The sequence below is a fragment of the Schistocerca americana genome, unplaced genomic scaffold, assembly GCF_021461395.2.
Source record: "Schistocerca americana isolate TAMUIC-IGC-003095 unplaced genomic scaffold, iqSchAmer2.1 HiC_scaffold_15, whole genome shotgun sequence".
Lineage (NCBI taxonomy): Eukaryota > Metazoa > Arthropoda > Insecta > Orthoptera > Acrididae > Schistocerca > Schistocerca americana.
In genome coordinates this window covers 10369897-10397561 of record NW_025725583.1, presented here as the reverse complement: position 1 = coordinate 10397561, position 27665 = coordinate 10369897, and the positions used below count along the sequence as shown (strand labels likewise).

The 27665-nt window shown below is 39.0% G+C and overlaps 1 protein-coding gene across 2 annotated transcripts in view; it reads left to right on the top strand.

Annotated features, from left to right (window-relative positions):
- The window catches only part of LOC124569468 (Bardet-Biedl syndrome 5 protein homolog), an 87213-nt gene that overhangs the window by 12723 nt on the left and 46825 nt on the right, over nt 1-27665 (top strand). The window contains exons 2-4 of one of the 2 annotated variants that reach the window (XM_047131081.1): nt 4735-4883; nt 14579-14628; nt 22745-22872. In XM_047131081.1, the coding sequence (XP_046987037.1) occupies nt 4735-4883; nt 14579-14628; nt 22745-22872 (327 nt within the window). The remainder of the gene's footprint in view (nt 1-4734; nt 4884-14578; nt 14629-22744; nt 22873-27665) is intronic. The other variant, XM_047131082.1, reaches the window with a different exon arrangement.

Here is a 27665-nt window from a genome sequence, read left to right as displayed (position 1 = left end):
GTTGTGTTTAAAATAAAAAGAACCTTACATCTGAAGTGGTATTTTCAGCTTCTGTTATAATCCTCAGTTGTGGATTGTTTGTGACATAGATGCATTTTGAAATTTAAATCACTGTAGGAAACAAAATTCACATAAACTAGTTTCCATTGTTATGGGATATAGTTGCTATTGAAAATATTTGCTATACCATACTTAGGCAAATGATAAATTTGTAATCATAACTGAACAACAGTTCACTGGTACAACTGGAAAATTGGACTGTTTTTTTGTCTTTTTTCTGTCTTTGGCTTTTTAAGTTATAGCTTTTCTGCTAATTTCCCAATTGTAACATTTGTAAATGTAAAGGGAAGATGAAAGGGTTCTTAATGAATAAAATCAGCCGCATATCATTGATAATAGTTTGTTGTTAATGTAGGATGCACAAGTGTTGCACCACAAATGCAGCTCTGTAGTTCCCCCACCACCCTTGTCTCACATTGAAATATATTCTTATTCATGTTATCTGTCTGGAATAGTAGTCTGCTGAAGACGGTAATGATCAAATATTTTTGTATGTACATAATTTACTCCTTTCTGTTACATATGAAGCTAAAATATTCTTGTAATCAAGCTTTTGTTTTTCTTAAGAGTATTAAGTATGAATGATGATGTTTTTTAGATTGTGGCTAGTTGTTAATGTCTACAGCTAGTAATTTTCAGCACTGCATGTTAAATATTTTTACTGCCTGAATATCTGTAAATGACTTGTTATGTAAAGCAAACTTAAAAGTAGAGTCATTTCAGTTCAGGTTACTTACAAATAGCTGAAGCAAAGTGAAATACTTAGAGTTTAAATTCGGTCTAGTTATGTAATATTAGCATGTAACACAAATTTCAAGAAGTGCCTCACAGTAATGAGGGTATAAAAATATGAATATCTGCAAAGTGAAAGATAAATGAATTGTTGGTGATTTATCATCCATGCAAATGCTGTGTAGGATAAGGTTACAATTCAGTAAAAATATTTATTCACAGATCACTTTACTATGACATCACACATGTTGTTTGTTTATCCACAGACCACTTTACTATGATATCAGAGATGTCAGATTAATACAATAATGAAACACAACTGCATCAACAAATGTGTAAGCATATAGTACTTACAAGTCTAGTTGAATATTGTGGTCATATTTTGTGTACTTGATCCCCAAGAAATAATACCACAGCCAAGGTCTCAGTGAACATAGAACTAATGTGTAGCTACCGGCTCTTGCTGTTAAACACAGATGACAGAACACTAAGGGAATTACATGCTGATGACATTTTCTTTGCTAAAATTTTTGTGTACTCATTACACTTCAGCTGATAGTCAATATTCGTCCCTAAAACTTTTGTCTTTGTTAGACAGGCTATGGAGTTATCATCTACATTTAATGTGACAGTTGTTTTTTCCATCCTCAAACTAAAGTTCATACTCTTTGTTTTATTTGTGTTCAACATCAGTTTATTGCTGATTGACCAATTGTAAACATCCCTAAGGATTTCATATTTTTCCATTTGCTTTCTCTACCATGAACTCTAGTTTTTTATCTGTAATGAAAATGTTACTGTCATCCTTAAAGAGAATTTTCCCCCTATACGTACCACTGACTGGAAAGTCATTAATGTATATCAAGAACAGTGGTAGTCCTAAGATGCTATTTCGAGAAAATCCTCTATTAAGAGAACGGGGCTAGCAAAGCGGGTAGAGTTATGTCCCCACATAAAGTTTATTCTGATGTTGATAATGCTGAGAGCATATTACATGTAGACAATGACAGGGATGGGGGGGGGGGGATATAAATAAGCAGAATAGAATAAAAATTGAGACTGAGATTACAGAAGAAGCATTATGTATGTATACCTAACTAAAGAAACATGAGGAGGAGGGGGGATAACAAAGTTATTAAGTGAGACAACAAAGCCTGATTGTCTGTGGTGGTGGGAAATGGGGTTTTGGAACAGGACTGGTGGTGGAAGGTGTAAGGACATATACCAGAAATGATTGAGGCCAAGAGAGTTACAGGACTGAAGAGTATGTTGGAGTTGGAGAGGTCAGTTCCCACTTGCTCAATCCACAATTCACTGGAACTGGTCAGGAAGGGGGGGGGGGGGGCACTAGCTGTGAAGCAGACATTAACATCAAGTGTACGCTCACGGCATTCCTTGCCTCTTGGTGGCCAGTCTTGCCACTGATCAGAGTTTTGTTGTGACCCTTCAGGTGGACGGACAATTTGTTGGAAGGACTGAAGGACTCTACCATCCTTCGCCGGCTCCTCATCGGCCATACTTGACTGACTCATGGTCATCTTCTCCGTAACAAGGACTCACCCCACTGTCATTGTTGTGCCCGTTTGATGGTGGTCCACATTTTGCCAGACTGTCCCAACCTAGCCACCCTGCAGCCGTCTCTTAATCTCTCTGACTCACTACTGCTGATGTTAGGAGGCAATGCCCCAGTGGCTGACTTAGTTTTATGATTCATTCATGAAGCAGGCTTTTACCACACTCTTTAAGGGAAGACCACTTCACTTTATCGGCGCATTGAGGGGTTGGCCGAGCACTGTTGCCTCATCTGCTCAGGCCGGGCTGCAGCTGTCTAAGGTTGGTGGTCTAGCCTGGTCCTCATCCTATCTGCACTTTTACTCTTCTCATCACCCTCCTCCCTCTCATGTGGTCTTTTAGACTTGTTTGTCTTTTGTCTCTCTCTGCTTCTCTTGCCCAATCCGTGTTGCTAGTCTTTCCAAGGCAACCTCGGAGTAGAGTACCTCTGGTAAGTAGTGGTGGCTGGGTGATGTATGTCTCCTCATTGCACTCTGCTTTCAGGGGCTTCCAGCTGCTATCTAGCAGGGGCACCTTGCTTGCCTTTCTTTCTCTGTCTCCTTTTCTTCTTTTTGTCCCTTCCTCAGCTTTGCTGACATTAGTAAACCTTGGGGTTTTCTTCCCCTGAGATTTGCACTGTGGGCTATCTCTGATCTACAGTCGTATATACCTGTTTGTTCAAGGACAAAGGGACTGATGATCTAGTAATTTGGTCCCTGTAAGCATTCAACCAACCAACCAACAGTTTGTTGGTGGTCATGCCACATGCCACCAGACTTTATATATGGACATAGATGCTTTCAGAGGTGGCCTCAGATGAGCTCTTCAAGTTTGGGTCAATACGGCTCTGCTCCTTCAAAGCTAGTTAGTATGTGTGTTTGGAATATGATGGGGATGTAGTGGAGGATCCTGTTTGTGGATCAGTATTGGGAGATAGGGTTTGTCTGGAAAGATCTTAACAAGATGTTTAGCATATTGGAGGAGGTGTTGCTCGTCATCTACAGGTGGAATGCCTGTACAGCAGAGGTGGCACTTGACAAGGAAGGTAGATTGCTGAGCTGAATAGAACCAGGTGAAACAGATAGGAGAAAAGGTACTGTCAATTAACCTGAACCAGACAAAAGTTTTGGATTGTGAGCATTTATGCTTGATTTCTGAAGGTGATACATGTACTGTTCTACACATTTCAAAGCTGTGGATTGATGTGTTTTTGTTTTTATATCTTCCATAAAAGGTTAATTATTTGTAGTTGAGGATATAGTTTGTCATATGTATGTGAAATTAAGGTGGTAATTTTGAATTGGCAGTATGTTGAGAAATGTAGTGTTCAATGGCAGCAAGGCCATGAGCAGAGGGGATGTAGGTTTATAGGGATGTGGTATCAGCAGTGACATATAAGGATCCTGATCATAATGTGGTACAAACTATGGAGATGCTGTGGAAGAAGGGGTTTACATCTGTGATGTATTAAGTTAGACTGTAGGTGGTGATATGAGCATGCCAGTTGGCTATTGCAGAAATTCTTTTGCTGGGAGTGTGGTCATTCTAAGCATTTTTAATGTGATGTTTGGGCAGGTCATGTTTGTGTATGACTGGAAAACTTCTTATTTTTGAGTCTACTGACAGCTCAGCACTTACACTATGTGGCAAGTGTAGAGTGTATTTATTTCATTCTTTGCATGCCAGGAAGAATTTTTTACTGTTATGTAAAGTTCCCATTGTAACATGTCTTATTTTTACATTTTGCCATACATTGAAATTGAGTGAGTCATAAATACTCATATTGTGAAATAAAGATAGGATCTCAGTCAATTTAGGTGCATTTAGATAAAGGAAAATGAATTTGCAGTTTGGTTGTCATTGAAACTTTTACCTTCTATGTATCTACCCTCCATATCTTTAATATCCCTGCAACATATGTTTCCTCCATGAACAGGAAACTAAAATGGTTTTTATGTTGTTGGCATTTATGTGCATTTCATGGCCTATCAGTTTCCTTCACAACAAATATCTACATTACAATACCATCAACAACTAATGTACTTTGCTTTTGTTAGAAGACATTGAAACAGTGTTTGAATATCCTTCATCGTTAATCAAAATTTTTTTGTAACATAGTTAGTATATGAATTGCTCAGTTATAGACATATGTATCAAACCAAAACATGCTCTCTGTATCCCAGAGACTAACTTCAAACTATTGAAAAAAATATTATTGCTTAGAACTATGTAGACACATATAACATCAAATAGCTAAAAACTTCTTTAGAGAAGTTAGCACAACAAATTGTGTCACTAGCTCTGAGAATTGTTAAGTCTATCATTTGAACAAATAACTGGTACCATATGAAGTTTTATGGTTATATGAATATTTTTCTATTTTATTTTCAGCAAGTTGAAGATGCGACCAGGAGAGAAAGTGTTAGACAAGCTAGATTCTATTGAGGACACAAAAGGAAATGATGGTGATATTGGTCGTTTGATAGTGACAAACTTAAGGATAATATGGCACTCGCTTTCAACACCACATTTCAACCTATGTAAGTGTATTACTTTGAAAAAGTTTCGTGTATATTTGTGGGTTATTAGTAACAGACATGTTGGATTGATTTATGAGTGCATGTGTATATGGTATATCTGTCATAAATCTAAGGTTGGTGTATATTACTATCTACACCATGATTTAGCCTTGCTTATTTTTGGTATTATCACTGTCATCATCATTCTTAATTAACTTCTGAATGAACTTGCAAATAGTGGAACACATAAAGATATCTTCATTACCAACCTGCCTCTGAAGGTGCAGGTTTTGGTTATTGTTCAGACATGAAATTAAATAATTTTTCTATGAGAGGGGAATAATTATTTCAGTTCTATTTACATATTACATTTCTACAGTAATTCACTGATTATTATGAAAATGACACACACCTGTGTTCAAGTAAAGTAATCCACTATGTAAATCTCTTAGTGTGCTGCTGTAAAACTGCTTCTGATTTTCCTCATTCTAGTCAGAGAGTCAATGTTCTCACTCTTTCCATGCCCTTTACCTCCTATATTTTTCTAACACTGTGTTCTTTCCCACTGTTTCCTTTTCTTTTCTTAAATCTATTACATTTAAACTTTTTTCTCTTTTATCCACATGTTAAATGCTTTTTCTCTTTTTTTCATTCATTTGTTACTCCTTTTGATTCTGTATGTTCTTTCAATCTATTTGGAAGAAAGGAGGAAGCAAAATCAGAGTCTCAACATCTAATTGGTGAATAGGTCTTCAGAGATGGTTCAAAAGCTCGGATTGCACAATAATGGAGATGTAAATCAGTAATGTTAGTAATGTTCTTTCAAATGAACCATACCAGCAGTCCATGCCAGTGATTTAAGGAAATCATGGAAAGCATAAATGGGTATGGCAAAGCATACATTTGGACTGAATTCTTCATGGATTAAAGTCCAGTGTCTTAAGCATTGTGCCCATTCACATTGTCCCTTCCATTTGGCATTCTTTGGTTCTCTACTCACACTTCTCACTTCCTTCTCTCTCAGTGAATATCAACCCTCACTGTTGTTCCCATACATTGTGAATACCTTGTCTGTAGCAGTCTTGTCACTGTTTTCCTGTTATGCACTAGACATTTTGAGAAGTGTAAGTTGCATACCTTGATAACTTTGGCTGATATTCAGCATTTTGTATTTTCATCTCTCTCCTCATGAATCATGGATGTGGCTGAGGTAGGGTGGTTGGGATTCCTTGAAAATACAGATAGTAATATCATAGGGGTAACCACATTGAGGGAATACCTGCTGAAAGGCCAAACTAACTCAATGGTTCTTGAAACTGGTCAGTAGTCTTTTTAGAACCTGCACAACAACAGTCTAGACAACTTGCTGATCAGCACTTTTATAATGATGATGGCATCCTTTTGGATAAGGTATTCAAAATGTAAAATATGATGGTCACCTTTTAAAACTTTACTAACTGCCACTGCATGGTGTAGTGGTGATGTGATATTACTACAGTAGAAATCCGCTAATCTGATACCATCAGGACTTTGAAAATAGTGAATTACCAAGTGTCATCTACAAATAGAAGTGTATGGAGTGTGGGACATAAGGTAAACAATAGGCAACCAACCTTTGATTGTTTATTGTACATTCTCTGCATCCGTTAAAGAGATAAAAATGTATAATACTGCATAAAACAACATTTTAGGGAACAAATGAAAACATTTTATTATATAACTCTGCAATGTAATTTTATGAGTTTACGTTAAGTTCAGGACTGAACAGTATTATGCTGTAGTACTGTACTGTGTATGTTTTATACTACAGTATATACAGTATTTGCATATTTTATTCACTTCAAATACGTTCTATTGCCTGTTTGGTTTTTGTCTCTGATTTTTTTGTTCAAAAAACTGGTTACGTGTAGTACAAAAATTTACAAGTTCCATAGTGTGTGTCATTTGCTACTTTCAGAAAATCTTATAAACGTATCAATAGTGGCAGCTGCTTCATTCCAAGTAGATGGAAATGTTGAGTTTGTTGCATCAGCCCTTTCTGCTTCATCAGATTCGATATCTGGTGGTTGAAGTTCTTGTTGTAGCCGTGTCACACTCTCTACTATCAGTTTGTCTGATATTTCTTCAACTACGTGTTTTTTATTATCAGTGCCTATCCAGTACAAAACTTCATATCACAGAAAATTTCTTATTTCATTTTGAGCAACTCTTAATAGTTTAACAACAGCATCATTTTTTGTTGGAATAGACGAATAGTTTTTTCTTAGTTTTTGGCATGACTTACAAAGAGTAGCAGGAATGTTGTGAATGCCAAAGCTGTTTCATAAATAACATCTTTAATTTTAATTTTTTTTAAACCCACCACTGAACAGTCTAAATTGATAAGCTCTTGAAGAAAAGAAGCTCTCTGAAATCATTGGAAATTTTGAATTACTCACTGATTCATTGGATAAATCAGGGAAGTAACATTTCCTGGAAGATAAATGGTGAATATATTCCCTGGGACCAATTCAGATGCTGGAGGGTGGGCTTTACAGTTCAAATGGCTCTGAGCACTATGCGACTTAACATCTGAGGTCATCAGTCCCCTAGAACTTAGAACTACTTAAACCTAACTAACCTAAGGACATCACATACATCCATGCCCGAGGCAGGATTCGAACCTGCGACCGTAGCGGTCACGCGGTTCCGGACTGAGGTGCCTAGAACCGCACGGCCGCTTTACAGTTATGTAGCAACAGTACAACTCTGTTCTTTTCAGACAAACCAAGTTTTCTTGAAACTGTTTCTCTCAGAATGTACAAAATTATGGAAAAACCAGTCCTTAAACAATTCTGAAGTCATCCATGCACTGGAATGAGCTCCATAAATTACAGGAAAATTTAAGATGCTTTTTTGTGCTTGCTAGTAACATAAGGAATCAACATGTGGTCACCTGAAGCATTTGAACACACTAAAACTGTCAAATGTCCTTACTTTTTTTTTAATTTGTGGTGCATTTTTCTTCTTTACCTGGCAATGCTGACTAAGCAAACAATTCCAAAGTAGGACCTGTTCATCAGCATTGTAGATTTGACTAGCAGTTAAGATATTGTGTTTAACAAAATTGCAAAAAGTTTCTTTGTATTCTTCAGCAGCATTTTGATCTGCTGATTGTAACTACCCACTTATATCAAGCTTCTGAATTCCATGAAGAGTTTTGAATCGGTGTAGCCAACAATAAGAAAATGCACGTTCAGTTTCTGATAACCCCAGATCATCATGGAACTGTGTACAGGTTTTCCTTCAGATGTTCTGACACAGAACCACTTGAACAAAATTTCTTCCAACTGATTTACTCTGCACTTTTTAAAAGTTTTGTATGATTCAGTGTCTTTTACTGCAGCTGTCTCTGAGGCTAACTTTTGAAGTTGACCTTTATTTTTTTAATATCATGGACTGTTGAAGAATAAACTTTTTATTCTTTCATAACCTTATTTCTACTCTTACCTTTCTCAGTCCAATTAATGACGTGAAGCTCTTGTTGTAACATAAGCATGACATGTTTACATTTCACTTCCACTTTGTTTTGAGAGGTTGTAGTACAGAATAGCACTAATCCTGATTTCACTTTAAAACACCACTGTTTAATTACTGTAGACAATTGATGCATGACAAAAGCTGCCTGACAGTTGAATGAAACAATTGTTGACACTAAACAACTTGATATTGTTGACCACTGTCGAGTGCAGCCGCATTCTGCTGAATGCATCCAAAATATTCAGTGTGCATGAAGCGATGACAAATTATTGAACATGCCTGATGGTCAGATACCATATTAATAGGCTTTTACTATATTGTTTTAAAATTTGTCATTTGGTATCGTTATAACAATGACAGCTCAGAAATTATCCAAGGAATTTGATTACAGTGTATTTAAAGAAATAGTGATGTGAAAAAATAAAAATTTCACACAAAAGTTTTCACTTTGGTTGGACAATCTATCACTTTCAGAAAAAACTGTTTACAATTGTTTTGCAGACTTTCATCATTGTCATGCTTCCACCAGCAAAGAATTTCCTGAAGGTCAGCCAGAATTGGCTATACAATTTTTCATGAACATTTAGGTGTGAAAAAGATCAGTTCCCACTGGATTCAGCACAATTTGACTGAAGCTCGAAATAGGCATGTGTCAGCTGGTATAATTAAATGCTCAAAAAATTTGCACAAGCAAATGCAAAATGCATATGCAATATTGTAAAACGAGGCAGAACTCAGACATATATGAGTACAAGCTGGAAACTAAGCAGTAATCAACTGTTTGGATATTCCAAGGTGAACTGAAACCAACAATAATAGTTCATTCATGAGATATTTAAAAAAATTATGAGTTGTTTCTTTGTTTATACAGGAGATGTGATGAGCTGTCACAAAGTCATCAAGCAGTTCTTTATTTTATATAGAAAAAAATTGTATTAACATCTCATCACTTGAATTAACTTGATTTATTGCATAACAAATTCATTTTGTTCCCTTACTTCAAGCAAAATATGTGCGGACAGCAATTTTAATCACCTCAAGAAGCTTGTGAAACCTTCCAAAACAACATTTTTGAGGTACCAATATCAGAGTGGAGAAAATTATTCCATGATTGATTTAATGCTTGCAAAAGTGTATGCATTTTAACAGCAAATATTTTGAGAAACAATAAAATTTTTTGAGCCAGAGGAATGTCTTCTTCTATTGTTTTTCTAAAAACTTAAAAGGCATTCATGGACATTCCACAATCGGATCTCTTTGGAGAGACTACTCAAAAGGATATTGTCTTCAAAAATAACAAATCTGGGGTTCAACGGGTTGAATCACCCAGTATTAGATCTCTTAATTGTGTTGGTAAGCTAGAAAATTTGAAAAGCAAAAAAGATATTTTGTGTGAGATATAATGGGAATTAGTGAAGTGAGGTGCAGAATGAGTAGGACGTCTGATCAGGAGAGTAGATAGCTATCAACATCAAATGAAATAGAGGTAATCCATGAATAGGTCTAATAATAAAAAACAGAACAGCGAACAGATTATCATCACAAATACTGAAAAAAGGCACAACCTACTACATTATTACAAGTATAAGTATACATGCCTACTAGCTCCTTAGATAAGGAAGATATTGTAAAAATGTGCAGTGAGATAAAAGAAATTATTCACTACATTAAAAATCGAGCGAGGTGGCACAGTGATTAGCACACTGGACTCGCATTCAGGGGACAGCGGTTCAATCCTGCATCCGGCCATCCTGATTTAGGTTTTCTGTGATTTTCCTAAAATTGCTCCAGGCAAATGCCAGGATGGTTCCTTTGAAAGGGCACAGCCGACTTCCTTCCCCATCCTTCCCTAATCCAATGAGACTGACGACCTTGCTGTTTGGTCTCTTCCACCAAATAAACCCAACCCAACCCAACCCAACTCACTACATTAAAAGAGATGGAGATTTAATTATGATGGGGAACTGAATATCAATTGAAGAAAAAGAAAGGTAAGAAAAAATAGTGGAACATGCACTGAGGTAAGAAATGAGCTACCTGAAAGAATTTCACACAGAGCACAATTTAATCATTGCAAACACATGGTTCAAGACTCATGAAAGAGGGCTGTATGTGTGGAAGGGAAATGGAGACAAGGAATGGTTTAAGATAGATTATGTAATGGTAAAAGAGAGATTTATAAACCAGTTCTAAACTGGAAAACATTTACAAGAGTAGATGGTGACACTGACCATAGTTTAGTAATTATGAAATGCAGATTTCCATACAGATTATGTGTTCTGAACAATACTGCAATATTTTTCTCACTGTAATGGCCTTGATAAATACTATTATTGCTGCCTTAGGATGTTGCTCTTGGGCAACTATCTGCACAGTTGTTGGCATACTGGTAATCTTTCGTGCCTGAGTAAATGGTTCTTGGAGTCACATACATCTAACTTCAACTCTTCTACCACTTTTCTAGCCTCATGTAATGTGCTGGTACTTCTCATGGTATTAAGCTGTCCTGTTTTCCTCTATTTGTGGAAAATGGGTACATATTAGACAGTCTGGCCAGTCCCATCTGTAATCCCGTGCTCTACTACCATGCATCAACACAAAGTGCTTGTGCAATGTGTCTCAGGAAAATAATTCATTTTATCTGGCAAAAACTTGTTTCAGTGCATTCTCCAGTTTTCCACTTCTGTTGGCAGATTGTCCACTTTGAGGTTTATTATATCTATGAAAACAGGTAGAGAAAAAATAATATACTTTGCTTTTGAGTACATATTCCTTACCAGATGTCTTAATGCTGTAATAAGGGTCATCGGCTCTTACAGCATAGTGAGTTGCTTCACATTCTCTCTACTTTCATAAATCTGCCACCAATTTGTTTAGATCTGTGTTCTGCCTCCTTCTCTGTAGTAGATGTGTGTTTCCTGTACAAACTGACTCATACTGTTTTTGTTGGAGATTCAAGTCCTGCATTGACAAATCGTCTTTTACCCTTGTAAGCAGTGTAGTATCCTCCTCAGGTTGTGTGCTCTCACATTCCACATACAGCTGCCCAGTTTATGTCACCATATCCTGCTCACCTGTATCATATGTCACTCATACTTCTGCATGTAATCTTGTCTCTCTATTATACTAAATAGTTCTGAAATTTTACCAAAAACAACTTTTCCTGCTTTTTCATAGGTGCATAAAACTCTACTTTAGTCTGTGTAACATGCTCTTTTCTGTGGTACTTACTGCTAACTTTTTGCCTGAAATTCCTTGCCCTTTCAGCACCCCTCCTCCTCCTCTTCCTCCTGCTCCTCAATGGTGATTTGTATTTTATTATTATTACTATTACTGTTATTAAATGTACAGCACATAATAGTGTCATTATAATCCTCATTACTTTCTAGTGTTATGAGACACTTACCTATAATCTGTCTGTAAAATCTGGCTTGTTAGAAGAGTTTGATATGTGTAACATTCATCTCAGTTCTTTGAGCACTTTTTACCCCTTAATTTGCATGTCGCACACACACTGCTGCTTGTCTGCTTTTATTGTTGTCATTTGGAATGCGCCCTTCCCCACAGTGTCTGCAAATTACTTATTGTTTATATTTTGCCAGATCATCAAGGTCTTTGCATTCCACACACTGCCTCATTACTTGTTAGTCTTTCACTAAAACTGAATGAAATCTGTGATATACTTTAAATTATTTTCGACACTTTCTACTTCAGTTCGTCTCCAAGGTTCTGCATGTATGAAGGTTGGAACTTTAATAGTGGCAACTATTTATTTACAGCTCTTACAAAATAGATATGTGTTTCAAAGTTTTACTGACCTTCAAAGTAGTCACCAGCATTGTGTATAACCAGTCGCCACTGATGTGGAAGTCATAGGATACTCTTAGCAGTGCCAATTGTGTTGACAGTTCAAGCGGCGTGGTCTATTGCCCGACAAATTTGTAGCAATTCTTAAGCAAATGCTGTGAAGTGTTTCCTTCAGTTTAGAAATTGAGTTGAACTCATGAGGGCTTAAGTCAGTGGAGTGCAGTAGGTGGTATAGCACTTAGCAGCCCTATCAGTCAAACAAATCAGTAACAGCTTGCACTGTATGTGCTTGAGCATTGTCCTGAAAAATGATGGTCAGGTCTAGCAGAAAGTGTCATCACTTCTTTCTCTATGCTGTTCATTTTTGGAACACAACTTACAACCAACTTAGAGACAATTGAATTACTGGGACCACAATTATTGCTGACAGGTACTGTGAGACTCTGAAAAAACTCAAACAGGCAATTCAGAACCGGTGAAGAGGAATGCTGAGCAAGGGCGTGCACATTCTGCATGACAATGCTCACCCACACATCACTCAGCAAACCATTGCTCTCCTGCAACAGTTTCAGTGGAACATAATCACCCACCCACCCTATAGTCCTGACTTGGCGCCTAGTGACTATCACCTGTTCCCTAGTTTAAAAGAACATTTGGCCGGAAAGCAATTCAGCTTCAATGATGAGGTGAAAGAAGAGGTTCATAACTTTCTGAACAGCATGGCGGCGAGCTGGTATGACATGGGCATACAAAAACTGCTACAGCGTCTACAACAATGCATCAACAGAAATGGTGATTATGTTGAAAAATAGCTAAATGTTCAAGCTGTAAACTGATATAAACCATTGTAGAAATAAACATGTGTATGTACTTATAAAAAAATAGGAGACCTTACTTTTGGTATTACCCTCATAATACATTGGATTACTTGACAGGGCAACAAAACTGGCCACATGTTGTGGCGCAGTGACAGTAGTGGAAAATCGGCACAAGATACTGAGAGTTCTGGTCAAAAGAAATCAATACCAAGGCACAAATATCAAATAACCAGCAATTTTAATCACACGATAGTGAATAGGCATGTTATTTCCTTAACCTGATTGTCTGACATAAAAATGCAATTTGTTTTGTATCACCTCCCCAAATTGTTCCTCAGTGTAACACTGGCCCCATCCTCTTCAACAACCTCGTACATCACAGCTATGTCCAAATAACTTTTTGAGGAATGGGGATATGTTAATTGTGTTCCTCTCACACATGATGCATAACATGGTACCCAAAAATGTGAACCCTTTCCTATTAAGGTTCTGCGAGTGTTTTGCATATGCATCTAGCAGTGTAATGTAATCTTCATGTGATGCCCCTTACAAACATTAACTTCTGTTACATCAAATCTTTTTCCTGCTGCGTAGTTGTTAATGACCTTTGCTTCTTTAATAACCATTAACTTAAAGTTATCATTGTAAATCCAGTTGTAAATCCAATTGTAAGTCCAGAGACAGAGATTCATACACCTCACTAAAGTAACTGCTATGACATGCGTCTATTATCAATCACTTTAATGCTGAAGGCAAACTGATTTTTGTGATTAATTTTAGGGACACTGTTGTGTCACAGTTCAAATACTATTGTACCGTAACATTAATGGAAAATGCAGCTAAGTGATGCTAGTAATTTTAATGTTTGGTATAAGTTATTGTGCAATATAAACAATATTTATCTCAGCCATCAAAACTTCATCTGCAAATATGATTTTGTATATTGTTGAATGACACATTTGGAAAACCCTTGTCTTAGGCAGGTAAGTTTCCCATTCAATGAGTCACTTTATTTCTTCAAATCTCTAACTTTCTAAAATAATCTTCAGTTTATTTTTGTGATTTTTTCCCCTAGTTATGGAATGAGTGACAGTGCTGGATGACAGTCAGACGCTACTGTCCCAAAACAGCTGTAGAACTGTTTCATATGTTGCTGAAAGAATGTATGAAAATATCCGCAAATTTGCACTAATGGAAAGTCTATTTAGGGCAGGCATGTAGCATTTTGGTTCAGTTAACAGTCCAGATAATTACTACCATACAGGTTCCCAGTCATTAACTGCAGTAAAATATATCTCCCTACTTTAATGACAGCATAAATTTTGGATGTATCTATCTCCTATTTTGAGCTCTATATCCTAGTGATGAACCATGCCACCTCAGAAGTGGAACAGTAAACAGCTACTTGTTTGTCATTTTGTTCAGTAAATAAGTTAGTAGATAAAGTTCATTGTTAATCCTTTCTCACATATTTGTGAGTAGATGTTAGTAATCCTGCCATGATGAATACTAATTTTAGGACAGTGCACAGTATTGTGCTCCATAGTATTCATGATCTCTCTTTTGTTTCAGCGATAGGTTACAACTGTGTAGTCACAGTCACAACAAGGATGGTGAATTCAGTAAGTACCAGTAGTTATATATTAAATTTCCATATTCATTCATAAATAAAACTATTTAAGAAATTCTAGAGTACAAAGGCTAGAAAACAGACCAGTATGCGAAAGTGAAGTTAAATTATAATGTGACTGGATGATAATAGGGCATACAAGGACTGACCCTGTATTATTCAGTATTTTTAAAAGAAAAGACCAATAACTTTCTTACTGACTGTTGTCTGCAACTTCCCTCACATTATATTTTGCTGATTCTTAATTGTAACAGGGTATCCCCCCCCAGCAAGGACATGTGTAAGGGGGTGTTAACAGAGAGAACACTCTTTGTATAAAGCTTGACCGTGTTACCTGAAATGAAAACACATTTATTTTCTTTGTAATTACTAAAGTTCTTCAATTTTAAGTGAAAAAGGTTGCTTTGAAAGGATAACAGTTCACACCATGTACTTCATTTATGTTCATATTAGCAGTTGAAATTAGTCCCATTTTCACATGGAAAATTTAACTATCATGCTATAACTGTTCACATTATCCTTAATAATTGTTCAAATGGTATTGCCTGCCAACAAACAAATGCCACTGATTAAGAAAGGTGATGTTTCCATTGATTTCATATGTCATTATGCTCACCCTCCATGAATAAATTGATTAATCACTCACTGTTGTCCTACCATGTCACAGAAAACTTCCAAACTCTTATTTAATCAACCTCAGTAAACTGTTCATATTTTTGGTGCAATTGGACTGCAACAACCATTCCACACAAAATCTTGACTATGACTGTAGTACATATAGTGCTGGGCCCCTGCGTACTTGGCTACCGTGTTTCTTGGATATACTTTGTGGACCAGGCACAGCCCCTACATCACCCCAAAGCAGCTGTTTATCAACACATTGCTGCATTGATTGCTGCCCAGTCTCATGTGCCTGCGACAGTGCCTAGAGGTGCAGACTGTAATGCTACAGGGCGTGCATATCGCGGTAAACAGCACTCCAGTCGCAGGGGCATACTTATGTGCATATGTTCTTCTGCACAAGTACCAACATTGCTACTAAGCCCCTTGTTGACCAGTTTCACCTCTGGCTTCCAGACGGATCACCAGCCATGCGATGAGACTGCGCTACGGACCCTGACACCACCGACATTGCCACCTCGTGCCATCACTGGGCTCCCAGGCACTGCTGTTTGACCACTGATCCAAAAGACTCTGCTTCCATTGCTCATTGCTTCTGCTGATGATCAGCACTTTATCCTTTTTGACACCAGCTGTGTAATCACCACAGAAGATGATTTCCATTGTATTCTTCAATCATCACAGAAGATCATTTCTGTTGTAGTGTTCAGTCATCACAGAGGGGCATTTTTAGTTCTATTGCATGCGTGGACTTCATTCTCAAACTGTTCTAAATTGAGTTTATGTTCAGTAAACATTGTTACTTCAAGTGCGTCAATCTAGCACTGCCTTAGCCCACTACTCAGCAGGACATTTCAGTGACTGCCCATGCCACACGTAAAGGCACATGATGGTAGTGCTTGGACATTGTTGAATGAAACAACAAGGTAGTGCCTCCTGCTGGCAGTGTTGTGCTCTGCTCCAGATTTACCAGAGAACCAGTGGTGTGCAAGGGGTACAATTGACTAAGTCGTACCACTATTTATAGTAGTACCTCTTACAAATCTTTCACAAAGGTAAACAGTGGAAAAACAATGATCCTGATGAATTCATAATAATGGAAGATTCATATGATCAAATAGTGTTAAAACTTAAACATTCCAATTGAGTTGTGCTGTGGGTCCCATGTAACTTTAACAAACAAAATCCTTGTGCTGTGTAAGCATCATAAATTCCCTGTTTCGTCTGTGTCTACAACCTTTCAAGGACACAGCAGGTATAGGTTCTGTGATCTGTATGCACCCCTGTAATTCGCTGCCTATAAAACTGCTCAGATCACAACAGCAGAGACCTACCAAATCACAATGAAAAGGAAAGAAATACACAAGGATTTGTATAGTGTTGTCAGCTGAGAGAGCCAGAGGGGTAAGTTCAGCTGCCTAATTGCAAAGGTTTTCTTCCTTCATGCACATTGGCACCTTTCCTTTGCAAAGTATCTGCTGATTATCATTAGACTGACAATGTTCCGAGTGCTGCAGTACAGGCTGTATACATTTCAGGACATTGGAACAATGTAAGCATGTTCATTAATCAGTGCATTTATGAAGTATGCTGAAGTAAACAATAGTTTCACTTTCTGCCACCAGGTGAAAAAGATGGTGCTGCAAGTAGTCAGTGTGTGGTGTGGGTGCAGGAAAAGGGCAGGAGTGATCAAACACATGATAATGGTGGTTCAGGCACATTTATTAGGATATGGTCCCAAGTTACAGCATGTGTTCAATATGACCTCCTGACCCAGCAACGTGTTGCATCCATAAAATGCCATGGTTGACTTATCTTGCAGATATCCCCACAACCAGAAGTCACACGGATTATGATCAGGGGTTCTGGAAGGCCACAGATCATGAAACTGCCTAGAGATGACACGGTCATCATCAAAGGTTTCTCAAAGCAAATCTTTCACTGGTAAGCGACATGTGGTGTTGGCCCTTTGTGTATGAAAATAGTGGTGTGAACACAGTTGCATTCTCTAAAAGCTGGAATCACGTATTGCACAGGGAGGTCCTTATAATGTGCAGATGTCACTGTATACCTAAAAGGCCTGCAAGGTGTCATCCCATTGAAGAAAAACAGATTGAGAATGAAGGAGCTTCTGAAACCCCAAGACAAAGTCACATAAGTTGAGTGCAGTGGATTTCCTGCACAACACGTGGTAGAGTAGAGCCCCACATGTGACAGTCTTGTGCATTCATGGCACTGTGCAGAGTAAAATGTGCCTTGTCCATCCAAAGAACATTCCTCTGCCACAGGTCATCCATATCCATGCGTACCAAAAATGAAGTGCAAAGTCACAGCATTGTAGACCATATTGGGGCTTCTTTTGTTGCATATTCAGAGTCTTGTAGGGATACCTGTGTAGAATGCACCACAAAATCTTTTGAACTGGCTCCAAAATTTGAGGCTTGTGCTGCACATTCAGCTACGGCTACAGCAACTAAGTACTACAGCAACTACAATAACTAAGAACTGCCATGGGAGTGGGCCACCTCTCTCTCTCCATGCTGTACCACCTAATTTGCCTGTTTATTCAGATTTCTTGATCATATGCTTTAGTCCATTTAATGACATAGGGCTCTTCACAGTTGTTTCTGTAGGCAGTATTCCTGTACTGTAGTGCTGCTATTGTTACCGTTGTGATACAACTACTCTGCCAGCAATGCATGGTGTTTCTTCTCAATATTCATTACTTTTCATACAGGGAACTTCAACCTTCTTAACCCTTTACACCAACAGTCACTTCACAAAAGAAATTATCACATGATGCCAGCCTACAGAAGCATGCTAATGTCAAAACAGGAAACATTTCACGTTCTGACTGCTTATGGCACCATATTTTCACCTGGTGGCAGAAAATGGAACTCTTATTTTTTTGGCATACTACACAAATGCACCGATTAGTGAACATGCCTATAATGTCTCAGCTTCCTGCGGTGTATACACCTGCTCTGCAGCAGTCAGAACGCCATCAGTGTAATTATAACCATCCCATATGAGAGTGTGCACTACCTGGTCAAATGGATCCAGACGCCCATATCTAATGCAGAATTGTCCACTAGGTATCATGAGAGGCAGACATATCAGTTTCAAAGGAGGTGGAGACTGTTGTGTTGTCAGTAAAGAAGCAGTAACAGCAGAATGAGTTACTCAGGACTTGAAATGTGACTATAACCTGATTAAAATCACATGATAATTGATGTCTGTCAATTGTTACGGAAATGTTGCCACATCCACTGCCAGCTATCAGTTGATTAGAGGTAACACACAAATTTGGCCGGTCACTTCACAAATACTGCTAAGTGTAATGCAGAGCAGTGTTGGAAGTAGCTGCCACAAGGTGTGACAGAAACGGGAGATGCTCTGTCAACAGCTTATTTTAAGTAACCAATGAGTGAACTGCAGTAGACAGCACATTTTATAGACTTGAATTTAAACTCATGTCCCAATTTATCCACAACCTCATGATTTGCAATGGATCTGAGAAAATGATTGTCAACAATCAGCAGCAGAACCAAAATTGAAATCACTTTGTTCACAGTGTTTAAGGCTAACCTCTACGAGCAAACTCAGGACAGAAAAATTTCAGTTGCAGTAGTAAAAGCACACTGTAATTTCTCACTCACTTAGATTACCTAAAACTACCTTCACACTGTGCTGCACAGGCTGCTGCCTTACCAACCGACAAGCAGTCCTGTTTGGCAATTGGTTGCAGATGATACATAACACAAGCAGATTCCAAACAAAAAAAGAATGACAGAAAGAAAAATAGGAGCAAATAAAAGTCAATATGATGATAAAAATGATATAGTAATGTATTAAAAATAAAAGGATTTCATTTAAACCAGTTAACTGAATAAAAACAATAATGAAAGTCTTTTGATTAGATTTATAAAAATAAAAAAATTCTGTGCATTTGACAAGATATGAACCTACGACCTTCCACACAGCAGGTTTATATGCTAACCACCGTGTTACACTTTTACACTGTGGAAGGTTTTGTATGTATGACTCCGGTGCCCCACTCCCAAGGATTAATTGCAGTCTTCAAAAATTCTGCTTCACACAGTGTTGTGTGAAGCTTATCTAATGTAAGCCAATCTTTATGATTATAATAACTCTATATGTGATGCAAAATTGCATCTTGTGTCGAAGAATCCAGTAATGTTTGGTTAGTGCTGTGTATGAAATGTGTGTACTTTGTTAGCAGCATTGTTTGTTTGTGTGTGTGTGTGTGTGTGTGTGTGTGTGTGTGTGTGTGGTTATCATGTGTGATGAAATATGAAATAAAAGGGCCGGACCCAGGATTCAGGATGCAAATCCATCAAGAAAGAAAGCTTGACACAGAATAGGAAGTGGACTGACTAATTATTGTGGCAGTCTGGCAATATCAAATGGTTTGAGTGTGACAATGAGCACTCCAATTGAAGCCAGCTACAACACTGTCAACTATCAAGTAATTTTAATCAGTCTATAGTCATTGGGTCTCACCTGAGTAACATATCTTTCAGTAACATTTTAACCCTTCTAAAGCTGCCCAGTTTGACTGTTGGCAATGTGACTGTATAGTAGAAACACAAAGGAGGAAACATAGCTAAACCAAGATCAGGCAGACTTCATGTACTGATGGACAGGGTGTACCGTGCACTGTGGAGGGTTGTTGTAAAAATTTGCTTGAAATCAGTGGAAGGAATCACTTGCGAGTTCCAGCAGTCCAGCTAGTATTATGTGCTGAGGGAGTTAAATGAATGGAGTACGTTAGTCGAACGGCTCCTTATAAACTACACATTTCTGTAGTCAGTGCTGAGCTATATTTCAGTTGGTGTAAAGAGTGACACCACTGGACCACTGGAAACAAGTGATTTAGATTGGTGAATCATGCTATAACTTGTGGCAATCTCATGGAAAAGTTTGGCTTTGGCAAATGTCTGGAGAATATTATTTGTCATCATGTGAAGTTCTAACGGTGAAGTAAGGAAAATGTGGTGTTATGGTAAAGGAGTGTTTTTCATGGTTAAGGTGTGGTCACCTTATTGCACTTAAGAAAATACTAAATGCATAAGGATATGAGCACATTTTACAGTGTTGTGTACTGCCTACAGCAGTTCAGAGATGATGACTGGTTTATCAGCATGACAATGCACACTGTCATAAAGCAGCAGCTGCGAGGCAATGTTTTGTGGACAAAAACGTACCTGCAATTGACTAGCCTGCCCAAGAGTCCCAACCTGAACCCAGTGGAGCACCTTCAAGATGAGTTAGAATGTGGACTTCACATCAGGCCCCAGCATCCAGCATCACTATCTTCTCTGCTCTGGTTTTGGCGCTTCAGGAAAAGTAGACCGCCATTTCTCCACAGAAATTCAGACACCTCTTTGAAAGTGTTGTCCACCTTCATAGTTGAGTTGTTGGTGTCGACGGCTGCCTTTCAGAGGACCCAGGTACAATTCCTGGTGCTGTCAAGGATTTTTCCTTAGTGGAAGGACTGGTATGGAGTGCACTCAGCTTCGTGATGCCAGTTGAGGAGCTACTTGATGATGTGTATGGGTCGTCTGAGTAAAATGACTCGCACATGTCATATTACGTTTAGTTGCTCCGAGGTGGATGGAGGTACTGTGACAGTTCAAACAAATTAGTGACACACACATGTGCACTTTATTGTGCTGCAATACTTATCTAAAGATATACAACAACTCATTGGATGTGCTTGTGGACAGATACAACCAAGCAGTGGCCTGTCAAGGCATGATTTACTGAATACAGTGTCAAGATCATTATGACCATCCCGGGTGGCACACTGTCAGTCACTGTAATAAAAACATGTCCATATGCAAGGGCTATAGGCAACTCCACTTGTAGATTAAGTCTCGCAGACTAATCTCCACTACGAGCTGTAGCTGTGAACTGCAACCATGGAACTCCGTACTAGAACCAGTGCCGAGTGTGAACCATCCATTGCTGCCTGTGGCCACTGCTTATCTCAGTGCAGAAGGCCATCTCACTGGCAGTGGCACAGACGCTACTGTTTGGGCCATGCTTGTGGTTGGTGGTAAACTTTAAAGTGCTGCCCTTGGTGCCAATCAGAAACTGTCTCAGCACACCAGCTCCAGTTGTGTCCAATGTTGGAATGAAAAGTAGCAGCTCCACAGTCTGGAAAGTTGGCAAAAGTCCGGGAGAGTGGTGTGCTGACCACATGCCCGTCCATACCACATCTGAATGATGTCATAAGGCAGAGGATGATACTGTGGCTGGTTGACATCCCTTGGGCCTTCAAGGCCTGGACAAGGAGTGCTGATAGTGTTTCCAGCTGAGTTTAAGCTGTCATAAAGGTAATGGGTGGACACACTCATGTTAATGCCTATTAATTAATAAACAGTTACTTTTGATCAGATCAGTTGATTATAGGTGACTGTGATTTTGTGTGTGGTGGGGGGGGGGGGGAGTTTTTGTACTGCATTTTGTGTTGCTGCTGATAATGATGATGGTGATGGTGATATTGATGATGGGAGAGAGAAGGGAGAGGATTAAATGTAATGCCACTGCATTGCACTCATCTTGTAATCACTATCCGACAGACAGATTATAAACAGCAGTGTCACACTGTTCACACTCTGTGAGATTCTGTAGAGAGGTTTGGAATTTAACCTAAGATGTTGATGCAAAGTTGGTAGCAAGAAACTGTATGATACCACCTCTCCTACCTTGCTGGTCAAATACTGATGCTTAAAGTCTCTTCCTCCACCAGGATTCAGACTGGCTATCTTCAAGTTTAATGTTGCACAGCCATGTGCTAGCAGCCTCAGCTGTGGACCCATGCTCAATGGAAGATGATATACATTACAAACAGTTCCAGCAAAGCATTTTAATTTGTAATACTTACTTTAACTGCACCATTGTCAAATTAAGATTTTCATACTTTTGGATAGTAATATGTAACATTGACTTTAAAATAAGTTTGTGATTTGGAAACACAGTTTAGGGCACAAACTATCACATGTATGTCATATTTCTTCAAAGTTTAAATGGATGAATAAATTATAAGCCCGTAATTGCTTTTTAAAAATATATTGCCAAAATGTTTTAGTCGTATTTCATAAACTTATCCAACATTTGTGGTTACTTGAGATGTAGATAACCTCACAAAGTCATGAACTATTTATCTGCAAATCCAAGAAAAACACACACACACACACACACACACACACACACACACACACAGATGGAGAGGAGAGAGGTGAAATTTGTAAATAATGAAGACCTAGCCACGAAATGGATAATGTTTTCAAAATGTCATGTTCTCCTAGTCAGCATTGCGGATATCAACTTCATTTAGTAGCCTAATTAAGTTATTTCACAAATTAAGCATACTTGATTTTGTACATTACATTAGCCTAAAGATAAACTTGATATAATAAGCAATTATATCTTGGTTTATAAGTGTTATCATTTAACAGAAACTTCGAGGTACAACAGAGGCGCTTCATATCCTCACAAAATCAAACAATGTCCGATTTGAATTTATATTCACAAACCTCATTTTAGGGAATGCTCGACACATTACATCGATTATGGGTGTATTTAAGTGAGTAATAGCTTTCAAGTATTTGTATACTATTTTGTTATGCAGTATATTATTTTCACTGCTTTAACGGTATACTCTGGTTTTGTGTACTTTGGTACCACAAACATAGCAATGCACAAATAAATTTGATAACAACTCACAGACTGCTTATGGAGAAACCAATTTGCACTTTGCTAAGTTTTTTCTCATTCATAGAAAATAAAATGCAAATACCTCATATTTTAGTGATCTTATGCACTAATGATGTCTGGATGCTGTACATATAGTCAGTACTACTCTTATATCAGATAAATTTATTATGTAATTGAAAAATCTTCACTGATGTTCTGTAATTGATATGATCTGTTTCAACTTTTATCCACTGTCAGGCATTTTTAATGTAATTCCAGGATAACAGGCTAGTAATTATGAAGCACTGTGGCTTCCCATACATACGGCATTCCTTTAAAAATCTGACCAAGGAACCAATAACAGCAAGTGAGTCAGGCTTGTGAGATGATGCAGTTACTGGCACATCAGTGTGCAGCCTGCAGCCTTGCTGTAGTGGTAACACCAGTTCCTATCAAGTCACTGAAGTTAAGTGTTGTTGAGCTTGGCTAGTCCTTAGATGGGCGGCTGTACGGGTCTGCCAAGTGCTGCTGGCAACTGAGGTTCACTCAGCCTTGTGAGGCTTGATTGAGAAGCAGTGGCTCCAATTATGAAAACGGACAACAGTCAGGAGAGCAGTATGCTGACCTCGTGCTTCTCAATATCCACATCCAGTGATGCCTGTTGGCTGAGGATGACACAGCAGTTGGTTGGTACCGTTGAGTCTTCCAAGGCCTGCCCAGATGGAGCTAGAGGAGTTACATTAGTGTGTAGGACCCAGATACATCTAGAACTATTCAGTAACATATTTATAGTTGTGGACAGTCCTGGTGGAATGTAAATAATTTAGGAGTAGAGGTAACCCCCAACCAAATAGTGGAGGCATTGAGTTCTCAAAAGGTACATAAATGAGGCTGAAAACTGTGCTAGCTTTTGGACCAATCTTCTATGAGGCAGAGTACACACACACACACACACACACGTGGGCATGCGCCTATGGCACTATTGTGCCAGCTAAATACAATACACTGTGCCAAGACTGCAGTTTTGCAACTTGTCTAAGGTGAGGGATTGTGTCAGATGGACTGTTTGAGGGGAAGAAGAATGCAAGGAGTGGGTAGGAGAGACAGGGAATGGTGGCTGACAGTTAGGATGGAGACAGCATCTGCGTGGGTTAGATATGGGAGGGAAGGCAGCAGGTGCACAGGATAGGAATGCAGCATATGAATGCCAGCTTCTCATCCCCCATCTCTGGTGATTTTGTGCAGTGCACAATGGTGTTTATGTAGAGTGGATTGTTAAGGGAAACAGAAGAGAGGAAGGGGAGACAGCATCGAAGAGGGTGTGGGTGCAGGATGGGTGAAATTAGGGTCCTGGAGCAGGGTGGAGGTGGGTATGGAGGCAGGGGGCTACCATAGGTTGCGGCCACAAGGATTACAGAAATGAAGGATATGTTGCAAGAGCAACTCCCATCTGTGTAGTTCAGAGAAGCTGGTGTTGGCAGAGAGATTCAAATGGCACAGGTTGTGAAGCAGCCACTGAAGTGGAGCATGTTGTGATCAACAGAATGTTCTGACAGTGGGTGGTCAATTCTGCTTGTACCCACATTTGTGGCCATTCATTTGGTTGGACGGCTGGACAGTGACCATGCCAACATAAAATGCTGTGCAGACTCTGATATAATCAACCTCCCAACAGATGAAGGCTCCACCACTATCATGATGAACTGCTGTTTTACCTAACAAAAGGCATCCACCAACTGTCTTGGCTCCTCCACCTATGAACCCCCCATTTCAGAAGTCCAACATAATCTCCAATCGGCCGGCCAGAGTGGCCGAGCGGTTAAAGGCGCTACAGTCTGGAACCGCACGACCGCTACGCTCGCAGGTTCGAATCCTGCCTCGGGCATGGATGTGTGTGATGTCCTTAGGTTAGTTAGGTTTAAGTAGTTCTAAGTTCTAGGGGACTTATGACCACAGCAGTTGAGTCCCATAGTGCTCAGAGCCATTTGAACCATTTTTAATCTCCAATCTCTACTTAAATTCTTATGCACAGCCCAGAATCAGTCACCCTGAATCAATCTGCCATCTCACCCCAATGACCTGCTGCATACCCACCTTCTGCATTCTTCCCAAAATCTATAAACCTAACAATCTTGGACACCCCATTGTAGCTAGTTACCATCTTCTTTTTCTTTTGCCTTTGTCCTGCATTGGTATAGGGTCAGTGTGGTTATTAAGATTTAGCATGGTTAATTTAAGGGGTAGCCAGTTGCCCTTCCTGTTACCACCCCGCTACCTGCCCCCTGGGATGGAATAGGTGTACCCAAACTGTCTGAGTGTAGCGTTATTCATGTGAAAGTGAGTGAATGTTTTCTAAATGTTTGTAGATCATGCAACTGAGGCAGGACTTGGCTACTAGCCCAGTATTCACATGGTGGGATGTAAGAAACTGCCTAAATACCACATCCAGACTGGCTGGCACACTGACCCTCATCACTAATCTTACAGCAGACTCAATCCAGGGCCGGTGCACCTCCCCATCCTGGAAGCAGCACTTTAACACGCTTGGCCATCCAAGTGGGTCATTGTAGCTGCTTACCATGCTCACAGTGAAACAACCGACAGCCACCCTTCCCCGATCTTCACTCCCACTTTCCACTTCCTTTCTGCTTTTGCTCTCTCCACCTGACAGAACCCTTCACTTCAGCTGAGCTGCAGAACTGCAGTCCCAGCCCAGTGTATTCAGCTGTCACAGTGTAGCCATATAAGTTTACATATGTCTGTGTAAGAGAGGGGAGAAGGGGTTGCGGATGTATGTGTACTCTAGCTTGAAAAAATATGTGTCCAATATCTATCAAATTTTTCAGTTTGTTTATGTTCTTTTGTCTACTTAATGCCCCCATTATTAGGTGTGTTGTTATCTTTACTCTCAAATTATTTGCAGATCACATATTTCTGTTACTGGCATCCCTAACAGCAGCTTACATAGTGTTTGGTGGATAGGCAGAGGTCCAAACAGTGAGTCCTGTACCTAGCTCTGACAAGGGTTTCCACAAATCCAGAGGACTGATGACCTCGGATGTTAAGTCCCATAGTACTCAGAGCCATTTTCCACTAATCCCAGGTGACGAGTTGGAGTGTCGTAGTTAAGTAATGAGTTTGCTTTCTATATATCATCGAAGAAATGGTAATGTCATCCAGACGTTGAAGGAAATTATCGATCATAGGTTCAAAGGGGGCTATCACTGTGCATGTCCATGAACTGGTATAACACAGAGTCATTTCACCACCAACGTCTGCTAATGTGGCAAGGGTTGAGATGTCATACAGGTTAAGGTATTCCCTCACAGTGTTCCCCAAAATGCAGTCAATATCCTGGTGCTTGCATTCATTTTTGTTTGCCAGTGCAGTATCATACTCCTAAGATCTTTATATTCATCATGTTTGTTGTTTGGTTGATTTGGGGGAGGGGACCATCAAATGAGGGAAGTGGTGTGTTACGATAGTGAATGATCTGCTAAATAAATGTGATTGGATCTTATTGATATTCGAAACAATTATAAGGTACCCTATGTCAGTTTTAGAGTAATTCTTCTGAGAATGGTGGAGACCTAAACAGTTACCTTTTCAACACCTTTCTGTATTTGCACTAAAACAGTGTCACTGTTGAGTTTAATCGTGAAGTTAGCATTGGACAGCAGCAAGATACAGTCTCTTGTTATAGTCGGAAAAATGTCTTTCTAGCTCCACATTCTAAAAAATGCAATGCTTCTCCGCAGCATTTCTTGTAGTGATTTCTTGTACCTGATTTTGACAATGGTTTTCACAGATTGCAGGTGACCAGTTGCAGTGCTATGTAAATTCTTAAATTACTTATATTCACATTTTGGAAGAGCAAGTTTCAAATCTCTGTCTGGCCAATCAGGTTTAGGTTTCCCTCGGCTTCCCTGAATCGACAATTAAGGTGAATGCATATCCATAGTGAAGAAATATTTTGTTAATTTCAAGCAATCAGAGACATCATTGTTTCATGACGATGTGTAGACATCATTTTTGGTGATTGCTCATTTGCTGATATTGCAGAAATTCCTTCCTGATCCTTACCCTATCCTAACTTGTGGTTCTTCTCTAACAATTTAACTGTCTATAGGACATCAAACTCTATCTTCCTTCTTCTAACAATATGTGTTCTGCAGCTGGAAAATCTGTTATAGTTCTTACTTTTCTGTATCATGATTTCTTCTCATATACTTTAACTAGGTGCTCGAAGACTTTTATTTCTTGGGCAATGAAGGAGCACTTTCTTGCATTGGGACAAATACCTGAGTCTTTGACACACATTAGCACAGTAGTTGAGTAATTATGTTACTTTCTATGTGTCATCGAAGAAATGGCAATGGCATCTTGACAGTGAAGGAAATTGTCCATCATGGACTCAAAGGGGGCTATCACATTGCAGAGATCAATTAGTATAACTTTGGTATTGTAGAGGTCATCAGGTGCTATAAAAGCAGTCCTACATCTACATGTATGCTCCAGAAACTATGGTGAGTTGTGAAGGCTGCTTTTGACACTTCAATTGTTTGCTGGTCACCTTGACAGCTTTAATCTGCCAGTAGCTAATATGTACAAAGGCAGTCCTACATCTACATCTGTACTCTGAAAGCTACCTTATAGTGTGTGGTGTAAGTCCTTCTGGCACTA